Genomic DNA, 13,049 nt, shown 5'->3' on the forward strand with positions numbered 1-13,049 from the left:
TTCTCTTCTCCCTTTCCAGTTTAGGTGTCTTTTATTTCTTTTTCTAGCCTAAATTGCTTAGGCTAGGACTTCCACTACTACAGTGAGTAGAAATGGTAAAAGTGGATATCCTTGTCTTTTTTTCTGACCTCAGGGGAAAAGCTAGATTTTCACCGTTAACAATTATATTGTCTATGGGTTCATCATAAATGTCTTATATTATGTTGAGGTATATTCATTCTATACTTAAGTTTGTTAAGAATTTTTGTCATGAAATGATGTTGAATTTTGCCAACTGCTTTTTGTATCTCTTCAAATTATCATAATGTCTACCCTTCATTCTGTTTATTTGGTATATCATAGCTATTGATTTGCTTATATTGACTCATTCTTGCATCCCAGGGATAAATCCTGCTTGATCATGGTGTATGATTCTTTCAGCATGGTGTATGATTCTTTCAGTGTGCTTTTGAATTCAGTTTGCTAGGCTTTTTTTTTTTTTTAAGCAAAGTTCATCAGGGATATTGGCCTGTAATTTTCCTCTAGTGTCTTTGTCTAGCTTCAGTATCAGAGTTTGCTGGCCTTGTAAAATGAGCTTGGAAGTGTTTACTGCTCCCATTTTTTTTTTTTTTTGGAAGAGTTTGAGAAGGATTGGTGTTAATTCTTTAAACGGTTGGTAACATTCACCAGTGAAGCCATCTGGTCATGGGCTTATCTTTGTTGAGAGGTCTTTGACTGCCAGTTTAATCTCCTTTTTCATTACTGTCTGTTCAGATTTTCTAATTTCTTCATCATTTGTTTTTAGTAGGTTACATGTTTCTACGAATTTACCTATTTCTTTAATTTGTTAGTATATAATAATCTTTTGTTTCTAGTCAAGATCACAGCAGATTATACATAAATAGAACTTCATTCACTATCATTATAATATGTATACATATATATTATAGATGTTACAAACATTACTTTTGACAAGTATGTATTTTCCTAACCTAAACCATTTACATTAATTTGTTTCTGCTTGCTTTGCCTCAGAATACCTAAAAAAAAAATCACTTTTGGAAAGTGGGGAGGTTAGATATATGTTAAGTTTTCAAAAGTGTATGAAATATATATTTCCTGTCTTATCAATACATGAAATATTCTCTTTTTGTCTTTCCATATAAGTCATAATCTTGGTGTTTTTATTACTTAATACATTAAAGGCATAGTGGTCTGTGAAGGTCTCTCAAGTGTGACCCTAAATATAGGCTCAGCGTTCCCTTGAATTCCTAATGATAATTTTAAAGCAGTATCTATCCATTAGGCCTAAATGAACATCTCTTGCCTTTGAAGCTCATATCTTTCCTTTCTTGTTGCTTCATTTTCAGTCTTTTATTTCAATGCTGTGCATTTACTGAGAATTTGGGGCATCTGTCTCATAATTTTTGTTTTTACTTTAAATCAGGTTCTTTTTTTGTCTCTGTGTGTAAACCATTCATCTTATCAATCATCTCCACTTAAACATCTACTCATATGCCTCACTGGATTGTTATCATTGGTAATAAAAACCTTAAACCCAAATGCCCTACTCTACAACCTACTTCTTCTTTTTTTTTAATACCAACTTCAAACCTCCAATTTTACCAACATCTTAATTCTCCTCATGCCTGTTTTCTAACCTCAGCAGGACCTCTGTCCTTTAATCTTTTCATTTTGGGTCATTCTGTTATCCTTTTCCTAACTTTACTTCATTCATTATTGTGCCCAAATCATATGGTCCATCTCTTAAATTACTGCCTTATATTTACTCTAAATCTACTTCCTTCAACCATGACTGTCTCACAGACCCTAAATTCTGGATCATTCTGGTCTCTTTTATTCCTATAATTGGATGGCTATTTGCTGTTGGAGAATATCACATAATTAATACATCACTAGTACTGTTAGAAATTCATGCCCTCGTTTCTTAGTTGGACCTTTAGTAGAATTTCTTCATCTTCCTGATTATCCCTAGATTATGAGACTCATGTTCTCCACTTGCTCTCCAAAACCTTGGTCATTCGTAAACTGATCTTTCCATTTTCTTAAACATTCTCTCTGTCTCATTTTGCCTTTGAAGATGTCTAGTAGTGAGGAAATAAGTCAGCGACAGATTTCTAAGGTCTTAAAGACTTCCTTAAATAAAGCATTGGGCAAGGAATTTTTTTCCCTGTTTGGGGCAGGGAGTCAGTAAAATAATGAGCTTTTTGATATCAAGACCTAGATTGATTTTTTTTAAAATCTAAACTTTACCAATTACAAAATAGTTTTATGGTGATATGAAAAAATTTAGTACAGATAACATAAATAAAAGTCAATATTGAATAAATTAAATGGATCAAATATGTTGTGTTCTCAATTCTCTAGGACATTAAATTGTATGATTGGACAAATGAAGCATATCTTGGCTGCAGAACAAAAGAAAACAGATTTTAAACCAGAAGATGAAAACAATGTTTTGATACAGTATACTAATGTGAGTAGTAGAACTGTTCAATTTGTTAATAAAAAGTATCTGTTTTGTTAATTATTTAACATTTTTATCAGCGTGTCTTACTATGCCTTAAGTTTTTTTCTTTTATACTTAGAAATTAATGAAAAACAATGTGTATTTTCTCCTTAATTAAACTGATGCACATAAACTACATAATAAGTGTAGTAAAACTTTTACAGGCCTGTGTAAAAGTCTGTACGTATGTAAGAAAACAAGTGGAGAAGATTAAAAATTCCATGGATGGGAAAAATGTGGATACAGTTTTAATGGAACTTGGTGTACGTTTTCATCGACTTATTTATGAGCATCTTCAACAATATTCCTACAGTTGTATGGGTGGCATGTTAGCAATTTGTGATGTAGCTGAATATAGAAAGTGTGCCAAAGACTTCAAGGTATGTACACACAAATACCAAACTTGTAAATAAGGTTAGGAACATAAGTCAGGCCATTTAAATCTTATTGTAATGATTATTAAGAAATTTATAATGTTTGTTGAATTGTAATGAGATGAGAACCATCACTTTCTGCCTGAAAATAGTTCTAATCATATTTGCAATGTTAATATTTTGTGTGTGTGTTTTATTTTAGACAATGTCATATTTCAGTTGCATATTTCAAGTGGTCTTATTGACAGCCATGACTAATGCTGTGTCTGTTACATATCAAGAAAATAATATATATTATTTTCATGTATGTCTCTCTCAGATAATTTTTCCCTAAATTTTAAAAATTTAAATTATTTTTAAAAGTGCTATATTATTGATAACTAGTTGTAGTCTTTCAAATTACATAGTATGAGAAAACTGATATAAATCCTTTCACAAGTTTGTAGAGCTTTTGTAACTTCTGAAATATTTTAACTCTTTAGGAGGCTTAAAAAATCTAATATTTTGAACTTCCATAATCCTAAGTCCTGACAAAACTGTATATAAGAAGAATTTGCCAAACTCATTATAAAATGGGAAATTGTTTTGTCACTGTTATTTTTTTCCTTCTCTCAATTCAGATTCCAATGGTATTACATCTTTTTGATACTCTGCATGCACTTTGCAATCTTCTGGTAGTTGCCCCAGATAATTTAAAGCAAGTCTGCTCAGGAGAACAACTTGCTAATCTGGACAAGAACATACTTCACTCCTTCGTACAACTTCGTGCTGACTATAGATCTGCCCGCCTTGCTCGACACTTCAGCTGAGGTTGAATTCACAAACAAAGTGTGTTGTACTTCATCAGGCCTCGGTTGATAGAAAGCACAGGAGATTCCTTATGACACAGCCAACATTTTATGGAAAAAATGACTGGAAGAAAACAGCAGCCATACTGACCTTTGAAGTTTTATTTGAAATTTGGACACCCCTAGCTGTATTTTGCTTTTTTTTTTTTTTTAAGTTGAATTTTAATTCCATTCTTTATTTTATAACTTTCAAATTCTGTAAAACTGTGTCACTGTTTTCATCCTAGAAAATGTTGGTGTCAGAAGGCAAACAAAATTTACCAGTGTTCCTGTTCGGGTTCTTTAACATATTCCATCTTGAAAATTTACCATCCCATTTTTCATTAAGAATGGGTGAAATACAACAAAACCACATTTATTTATTCACCAATTTTTATTGGCCTTTTCAGCACTGGCAATTGTTAACCAAATTATTTTAGGTTTTCCTAAAGAATCTTTTGCCTTTTTTGAAAGTTTAACAATTAAGCATAATTTCTGTAGTTGGTTGATTGGAGTGTTTTCTAAGATACAGCATCAGTACTATTCCAAGAAAAATGTTATAAACTAAACTAAAATGATGAAATGTTTTACGTAGACCTAGTGAATCAGAATACATCTGTTTTCTGGGTAAAAGTAAAGTTTACTATTTCTTATTTGGTAAATAAATCTTAAGCCAATTCTAGCAAGAAATTAATAAAACTACCTTATTTTATATTTCACTTAAGGTTGAAGACCTTAACTAAAGGACCATATTTATTCATTATTTTAATATTATAATGGAAGTAAAAAAAGTAAGATGTAGTGAAAATGGTGCATATGAGAAATGTTGACAATGTTTAGCAAACACTGCAATCCTTTAAGATTTCTCTCTAATGCTAAACTTGAATAAGATGGGATAAACGTGCAAGTAGTCTACTTTAAGAGGAATTGGGAGTTGATAGATAACATTATATACTGTAAGTCTGGAGACAAGCTTTACAAATACTGTTTACTTTTCAGGTCTCTAGGTTTTTTCATTGTCCTTTTTCAAGGCATTTCTGAAGTTATTCCTACTTAGATATGATTACTCAAATTGGCTTAATATGGTGACATAATAAATCACTTACAAAATTTTAAAGATCAAGCATAAATTTAGACCATTACTTTTAAGCCTTAAAACTTGCTCAGTGAGAATGCATTCTAATTATATGTAGTGTTTCAGCTTCCATTCTGTTGTTTATAGTCTTCTAGAAACCATATAAATTTTCAATTCGTTCTTAACATTTTTTTTTCTTTCATATAGGCTTTTTGGCCTAATTTTGAAAAACTGCTTTTCTTCTAAGAACCTAATTTTGAATGATCAACTTTACCAAACCTCCCAGGCCCAGAGCTAACTACTATTTAAGTTACTATTGACTGAATTTTCTTCATTTTCTGTTTAGCCCAGTGTTATCAAGGTAAGCAAGGAAAATGCAGTATGCCAACTTTCATTAAAGCATTTTAGGACATTGTGGTAACTTTAAAAGGCTTTCCAGATTTCTATTCCTTAGCCAAGGGAGAGCCAAAAGAGGTTTTGGATACCAGAAAAAGTCATATGCTTGTACTATTGCCATTTTAGAAAGCTCTGATGTGAATTCAAATTATACCTCTGTTACTTAAAGCCAACTTTTAAGGCAGTAGTTTTACTGGCCATTTGAACTCTTTGTACAGTGTCAATTTGTAAAAAAAGAAAAAAGAAAAGAAAAAAAATCTCAAATAAAACACGAGATAACACTTTAAGACTTCCGAGTCAGAAGCACTTCAGATTATTTTGTTTGAATTAATTTTTAAAATGTAAAGCATATACTTGTTGCTTAGATATTTTGTTAATTATCATTTCCTTGCTTGAGTTCTGTGCAATATTTTCCATTATGTCCATTGAGAGGACAGTGACAAAACTCATGAGTGAATACTTAATTTAGAAGTGTTAACATTAATGCTCAATAAACAAATTCCCTGTGATTGTTTACTTCATTTCACTATATATTTTAAGGACATCCATACTGAATTTGATAAATTATTTTTTAATTTAAAATTTTAAGGTATACCTTATTTTTCATAGCTTAGGTCTTCTCATCCCCCCCCCCCTCTTTTTTTTTTCTTAAAGCAGAAAAGTACTTGACTGTATAACCAAGATTAGAAATTTAGCCTAAACATAAGGTCTTTCTCTAAGAAGAAGAAGAAAAAAAAAAAAAGATTTTGTGTGAAGCAATGTGTGTTCCTTGTGTTCTGATCTTTAAAGTATGTTCATGTATAATGATCACCAAAATAATCATAATCCAAAATTTATGACTTAGAAGAAATGATTAATAAATAAAATGTTTTTATATACACACAGTAAAATTTTAGTTAGAGATAATTAAACTTAATAACTTTTACCAACACTTAAATGAGGGGAATCCTGCAGTATTCCAGTTTCACATGAGCTGTATGTGTTATCTAGGTAAAGTGTCAAAGTTGAAAATATACTCTAAAACACAGCAAATTGTTTTTTTTAAACATGTTTTATAAAGTACAGTACACAAATTTAAGGAAGAAGTAGGAAGTCTAGCCTCTGTAAAATTATGATACTGCAAATGACAGTCAACTAGAGTGGCTAAAGAGTCCTTATGAAGAATTACAACAGCTAGATGAATTTTTTTTTCTATTTTTTTTTGTGGGAGGAGGGTACTGGAGATTGAACTCAGGGGCACTCAACCACTGAGCCACATCCCCAGCCCTTTTTTGTATTTTATTTAGAGACAGAGTTTCACCGAGTTGCTTAGTGCCTCACTATTGATGAGGCTGCTTTGAACTCTTGGTCCTCCTGCTTCAGCCTTCCAAGCTGGCAACTAGATGGATCTTTAGACAGGTGACCGTTTGACCATTCCAAGACAATTATTGGTCTCATTTTGAGAATCATCATGATTGCAAGTCCTTATGATCTTCTTTGTTATAAAAAAAAAAAAAAAAAAAAAAAAAAAAAGCTGCTAAAATAGGTTAATTTAAAGATTAAGTAAAATTTTTATTTAAAGCAGATTAATTTATTTTTTGAATCATTTTTCTTCTTTCACTTCTAAATATTTTACTTTTTGATTACTAGCCTTTTGGCTCACAGTGAAACAATTAACAATCAGTAGATTGATTCCAATTGGTGAATTTACTGATTCCTTGTGATGCATTTCTCTCACCTATGAGAGTGAATATTTTTATCCAGATAAAGTGACATTGCTTCCTGTAATGTCACAAAATCCTTAAAACAAATAAGGCATGCCTAGTGGAACTGTATGTTGGAGACAGCAAGGTTCACTCAGGGCATATTTTTTTGGTGACTATATAGAAGCTCACATCTGGAGATTAACATGTTTTTAAGGCAAAAGTATTCTGTCATTGCCCACAGTATATTTATTTTCCAGAAGCATACTGAATTCTTATTTCTAATGGAGAATTTGACATACACAAAGAAAGCAGTTGATGCTTTCATCCAATTAGATTAACTATTTTCAGTTCCTGTACTATTTCTCTTTGAGAAGGCTTATCTGTGATACATTGTCTATTTTGGAAGAAAAGACCAGTCCATATTGTTAGACTAAATAATTCTACATGAAGTGAATGTAGCAATTTAAAAATTTTTAATGCATAATGAAGATAATTATTGCTACATTTATTGGACTTAAGTCCTATGCACAATGCTATATCTTTTGTATATATTTGATTCCAAAATAACCCTAGGATTTGGGTACTGTTTCCATTTGGTAGGTGAAAAACTTGAGGCATAAAAACTATCAAGGTCTAAGACTGTTAAAAGGCTCAGATTTAAATCTTAAAGTCTTTTTTACTGTTAGGTTCTATGTATTATTTTTCTTATGGAATATTAAGTAAGTACTTTAATATGGTGATTTATTAATGATGATTTTTGCTTAATCTAATTTTCTCTTCATCCAGTATTTGACTCTCATTCTGAAGTATAGATTATGAAATTGAATCCAAGATCAGTATCTAAATTACTACTGAGTTTTGTTTTTTAAAGAATTTAACATTTATTTTATTTATTTGTATGTGGTGTTGAGGTTCAAACTCAGTGCCTCAGACTTGCTAGGCAAGTGCTCTACCACTGAGCACTACTGGTTTTTTTTATATGTTCAGCGTGTGGTCATACTTTTTCTATTGAGTTTTTTAAAGTAGTCATGAAATTTTAATATAATCTTAAGTTTTTACCTAACAGAAATCTGTCTATCCCAATGTTTTCCTTAGTATTATTTTTTATAACCATGACAGTGTTTTTGCTTAGTAATTTCTATAATATATAGAGTCCAAGTATTTTGTACCATTTTTTGAAACATAGAGAAAATAACAGCTTTTCTTGAAAGATAAGAGGAAGTCAGTATTTTATGTTTAAAAGCAGACTACTTTTAATGTCATAAGCTTGCTGTTTCTCTTAGCTGTTTAGTGCACTGGTAGTTTTTTAATGGTTAATGTAGGGCAAAAAATATTTAGTGTTTTAGCAATCAGAAGTCATTTTTAGGTAATCAAAATTATTATATGTTAAGTTTTTTAAAAATTGCTTTAACTCTACCCTTTGTTGCTACTATAATTTCTCTTTCTAAATTTAGAAAGGAAATAACTTTTCAAGTATGTATAGGACAGAAACTTGACACATTAGAGGTTAAGAATTTTAATTGGTGAATTGGAGTAGTTAGGCTGATAACCCTGGGCTTAACAAAACTAATTTTTAAACTAGGCTCTGTATATTTTATCATTATTATTTGGTGGGTACCAGGAAACTTAAGTTCTTATGATTAGATATCTGTTGAGGGGGTGGGAAGGAGACAAGTAATTAAATACCACCTTATTTTTTTTCTAAGTGGTTTTAGAGGGTTGCAGTATGCATCACCATTCAAAGCCAATTTAAATAGGAATATATCACATCATACTCCAAATAGCAAACAACCTCAGGAAAGTCATTTATTCAGACGGCATAGATTTGCGCTAGACAGCAGTGATGCATTACAAATATATAATTATTTGCACTAATATTTGAGCAGGTGGAATGGATTAGAACATGGTCAACATTATGCTGCTGATAACATGTATTTTTCTATATTAATATGTACTGTGCAACATGTATTAAAATTGTCAATAATTCATTTTAGCCAAGATACTAATATTTATATTACTGTGTTTAAGAGACAGTATCCAACTGAGCCACTTTTAATTTAAAAGTCTGAAAATGGAATTAAGTTTACTTTCAAAAACCACTTACATTATTTTATAATCACTGAAAGGTCAGTGAAACATGGAATTATCATTGCCTGGTGACTTAATAGGAAGAAATATGGAAGGTTAAGAATGGGAATAGGAACCTGGAATGAGGAAGCTACGTTGAATTCATAACTCAGATGAGTGACTTCCTTTGTTTTCACCACTGGAAATCTCAAATGAAGAAAATGTTCTTCCCAGTATATCTTTATATTAATAAGCTAAGTGAAAATGGGATAGAACCAGTTCAAAGAAATTAATTTCTGAAGGTGGACTTTCAAATTTTTAAAATTAAACTTTAAGAGGTAAGAAACCTTAATTATGTCCCTATAATCTCATATAGGTAGATGTCTTTGAATGAGGACATCTCTTCTTGTCTACCTGTCATGTTAATCTTTATACTGTGGGTTACATTGATTCCTTTGAACTTTTGTTGTGACAGTTCTATCAGAGCTTTTTGCTGTAGAGGATATTATCCAAATTGAATCTGGACAATGCTGACCTAAACTACCTCCTAGTATATTGTTTGCAAATATAGTATATTATTTAGAGGGTAGCATAAGAGATTCACATGAAATAATGTGAAAATAATTTATAAGAAAAAATACAAAGTGCCTATTAGTGTTTTCCAGTAGAATGTATTTTCAATTTTTACCACAAGGGGGAGACATTATTTTTATAGTAATATATAAATTTTGTTTAATTTTAAAAATAGAATTCATATAACTATTCTCTATTGAACAGCACTCTGTGAACTTGTGTCTCATAATTGTAGGGATGTGTGTGAATTTAAATAAGATTATGAAAGTCATAAATGAGAATTCTGGGAGAATTAAAGACACAAAACTAAAACATGGAATCAAAGTTCATAATTAAAATTGTGTTTTTTATAGTTGCATGTCACATTGAATTACTTTATCAACTCTTTAAGAATAATAAGAATCTATTGATTAGTTTTCTGCATTTTACTTATTAAAGAAAAGCTTTTGAAACAACCTACAGAAGGATTGTCAATACTACACATACAAAAAAAATTTCCCTTTGAGAGTAAGTTGCTGCTGTGATGTGCATCACCCAGCAATACTTTTATATTTACAAAAAGAAGTAGTTTTCCTCTGTAACCAAAATACAACCATCAAATTAGGAAGTTAATGTTGACATATTACTACTGTCTAATCCTCAGACTTTACTCAAGTTTTACAAGTTATTCCAATAATATATTATTAGAATCCAGCTGAGAAGTCATATTGCTTTAGGTTGTAGTGTCTTTATTCTCTTTTACTCCAGAACAGTTCCTCAGTCTTTCCTAGAATTCTGTAACCCTTGGCACTCCTGTTGATTTTAGGCAAGTTATTTTGTCCCCACATTTGGGTTTCTATTTGACCATGATTAGAATCCACTAGTGCTTTGGCAGGAGTATTGCAGATGCTAGTCTGTGTTCTCATTGCATCCTATCAGGTAGTGCATGATTTCAGTTTGCCCCATTTCTGATGGTATTCATTTTGATAACTTGTTTAAGTTATCACTTGTTTACAGCCTTCTCCACTGTAAAACTGCTATTTTTTTCCCTTTGTAAATTTTTTGTGGGGAGGTACTTTGAAGCTATTGTATATATCCTCCTAATTGAAATTTCAATTTATTGATACCAGTATGGATTCATGGTTTTCTATTCAGTGGTTTATAATTTATTTTTCTGGATATCATGTTGTCCCAACTTCGGTCAGTGGGAGCCTCTTTGGGTTGCTCCAGTTTTCTTTTGACATGTTCCCATCATTTTTAAAGCACTGTCTTACCTTAGGCACAACAAGATTTTCCAAGTTTATTTGGTCTTGCCCCAGCTCTAGAATCATCCCTTCACCTTTCGTGGAAATTGATAATTAGAAGCCAAGATTTTTGTACATAAGATGTGCTTATTTTGATTGAGATGTTATTGCTCCCATTTCTTGTTGGATGGAGCTAGAGTGCTTTATGTGTGTAACTCATACACATGCATATTTAAAAAAATTTTTTTTTAGTTGTAGATGGACACAATATCTTTATTTGTTTATTTTTATGTGGTGCTGAGCATTGAACCCAGGGCCTCACACCTGCGAGGCAAGCACTCTACCACTGAGCTGCAGCCCCAGCCCACATGCATATTTTAAATATATAAAGATACTCCCATCCCTGTGTGATACCTTTCTCACTGTACTTGAGCTTCAGTATCCATACTGGGTTTTCCTCTTCATCCTGCTCAGCTACTGAAGTTTGGCTTTAGGACCAAATTGGGGGAATGATAAGGGCTATTGCAGAAATCATGTAAAGATTCAAAGTTCTAAATTTTAAAATTACTCAATTTTGTCACTGTGAAACTACTATATTTTGCATTTTTTTTTTTAACAGTAGCAAGCAAATTAGTAAAGCTGAGTTGAGGAATACAAAGTGTTATGCCAAAGACATCGAAGTTAAATTTTGAAGGAATTAAATTAAAACGCATACAATTTTTTTAATATTTCCTTGCTACTGTTAATTGCTATAACAGAAACTATGTGAATGGAAATCTGACCATTAAGTACTGAATACCAGTAAGATATTTTTGCTAATAAAATTGAAAGGAAAAAATAACTAGGTTTTTTTTGTAGGCTTTGTTAAAAAATACATGTTAGGGCCAGGGATGTAGCTCAGTGGTAAAGTGCTTGCCTAGCAAGACCGTGGGTTTGATCCCCAGTTCTACCAAAAAATAAAAAATAAGTAAGATAAAATTCATGTGACAAAGGCGTATATGAGGGCTAAATATCATATTAAGATAAACTTCATATGAAATAGGAGTCAAATTGAGACAGACAAGTTAAATAACTTAACCAAAATTATAGATTTGAAGGGTGATAGAATCAGAATTCAAACTTATATCCTCAGGCTTCCAGGGCCAATGTTTTAATCATTTTGTACCTCTTTGAGTTCACAAAAGAAGTTAGATTTCGTCTGCCTTTAAAAAGGCAAGTGTGGGTGGGCAGGCTGAGGAAGTAACTCATTGGTAGAGTGCTTGCCTAACATGCATAAGGCCATGAGTTCAATCCCCAGCACCACCACCAAAGAAAGAAAGAGAGAGAGAGACATGTAGCATTTCACAAAGTAGGACAGGGGAAGGGGGCAGAAGCACCCTTTTATATATTAGTCACTGTTTTATCCCTTGAATGAGAAGACTGCTATTGAAAGTGGAACTCAGGGTTTGTGGCCCATCAAAAAAGGCAAGTAAAACTTGAATAATAGTTGGTTTGAGGTAATTTATTAAAAGTCTTCAGAGGTATGTCAGTTAATTTGTGCCTTATTAAAAAGACAATAGGAAGCTCTGAAGTAGGCTAATGACACAAAAATTCTGTGTTTTAGAGAAAGACAAGTGGTACGAATGTATGCAGTGGATTAGAGGAGAGCAGAAACCAAGCTACTACTTTGTTGTCGATGGTGAAGGACTAACCTGGGGGATAGTGCAAGACTGAAAATGAGGTCATGGATTCAGGGAACATTTAAAAGATTAAACCAGTAGGATTTATCTCTTTTTGCTTTATTCACGGTGGAGGATGAGCAAAAGAAGAAATTGAAGATGATTCCAAGATTCCTAACCAACTTATCTTGAAGAATAGCTAACATTTTTGTCTTATATCCAGTAGGAAAAATAAGTTCAGGAGGAATCTCTATCAGTGCTGAAAGAATATCTACCCTTACACCACTACTTGGTTTAGGTTATGCAAAAAAAAAAAAACTGAACTTTTTTTTTTTTTTTTAAACTTGTGGCAGGAGAAAAATCATTTCTTCTATAGTTTAAAACATAGGGGACTGATCTTGAGATTTTAGTAACATCATTTCATAAATGTGTAATTGTTTTAACTTTTTTTTACTTAAAAAAAGCTTCCTAGCATTTCTGTGCCTGGATGTAATGGGTAGCCTCAAATGTAGTAATACCAGTTGTCCTTGAAGTCAATCTTTTAGAAAGTGTCAATTGGGAATTCTAAACAACACACCTTCTAGCTGAACAATGTTCATATATTCTAGAAATACTTTACATTCCCAGATTCTAATCCAGAATCTTTCACTTTAACATCCAGG

At 31.8% G+C, this 13,049-nt stretch overlaps 1 protein-coding gene across 2 annotated transcripts in view; it reads left to right on the forward strand.

Moving 5' to 3' along the window:
* Positions 1-5,697, forward strand: part of Exoc5 (exocyst complex component 5) — a 72,649-nt gene extending 66,952 nt beyond the window's left edge. For both annotated transcript variants that reach the window (XM_027929538.2, XM_071608014.1), the window contains exons 16-18: positions 2,368-2,476; positions 2,674-2,889; positions 3,504-5,697. In XM_027929538.2, the coding sequence (XP_027785339.1) occupies positions 2,368-2,476; positions 2,674-2,889; positions 3,504-3,692 (514 nt within the window). In that variant the 3' untranslated portion in view covers positions 3,693-5,697. The remainder of the gene's footprint in view (positions 1-2,367; positions 2,477-2,673; positions 2,890-3,503) is intronic.
* The last annotated feature ends 7,352 nt before the right edge of the window (positions 5,698-13,049 follow it).

Source organism: Marmota flaviventris, chromosome 2, assembly GCF_047511675.1.
Source record: "Marmota flaviventris isolate mMarFla1 chromosome 2, mMarFla1.hap1, whole genome shotgun sequence".
In the NCBI taxonomy this organism is placed as follows: domain Eukaryota; kingdom Metazoa; phylum Chordata; class Mammalia; order Rodentia; family Sciuridae; genus Marmota; species Marmota flaviventris.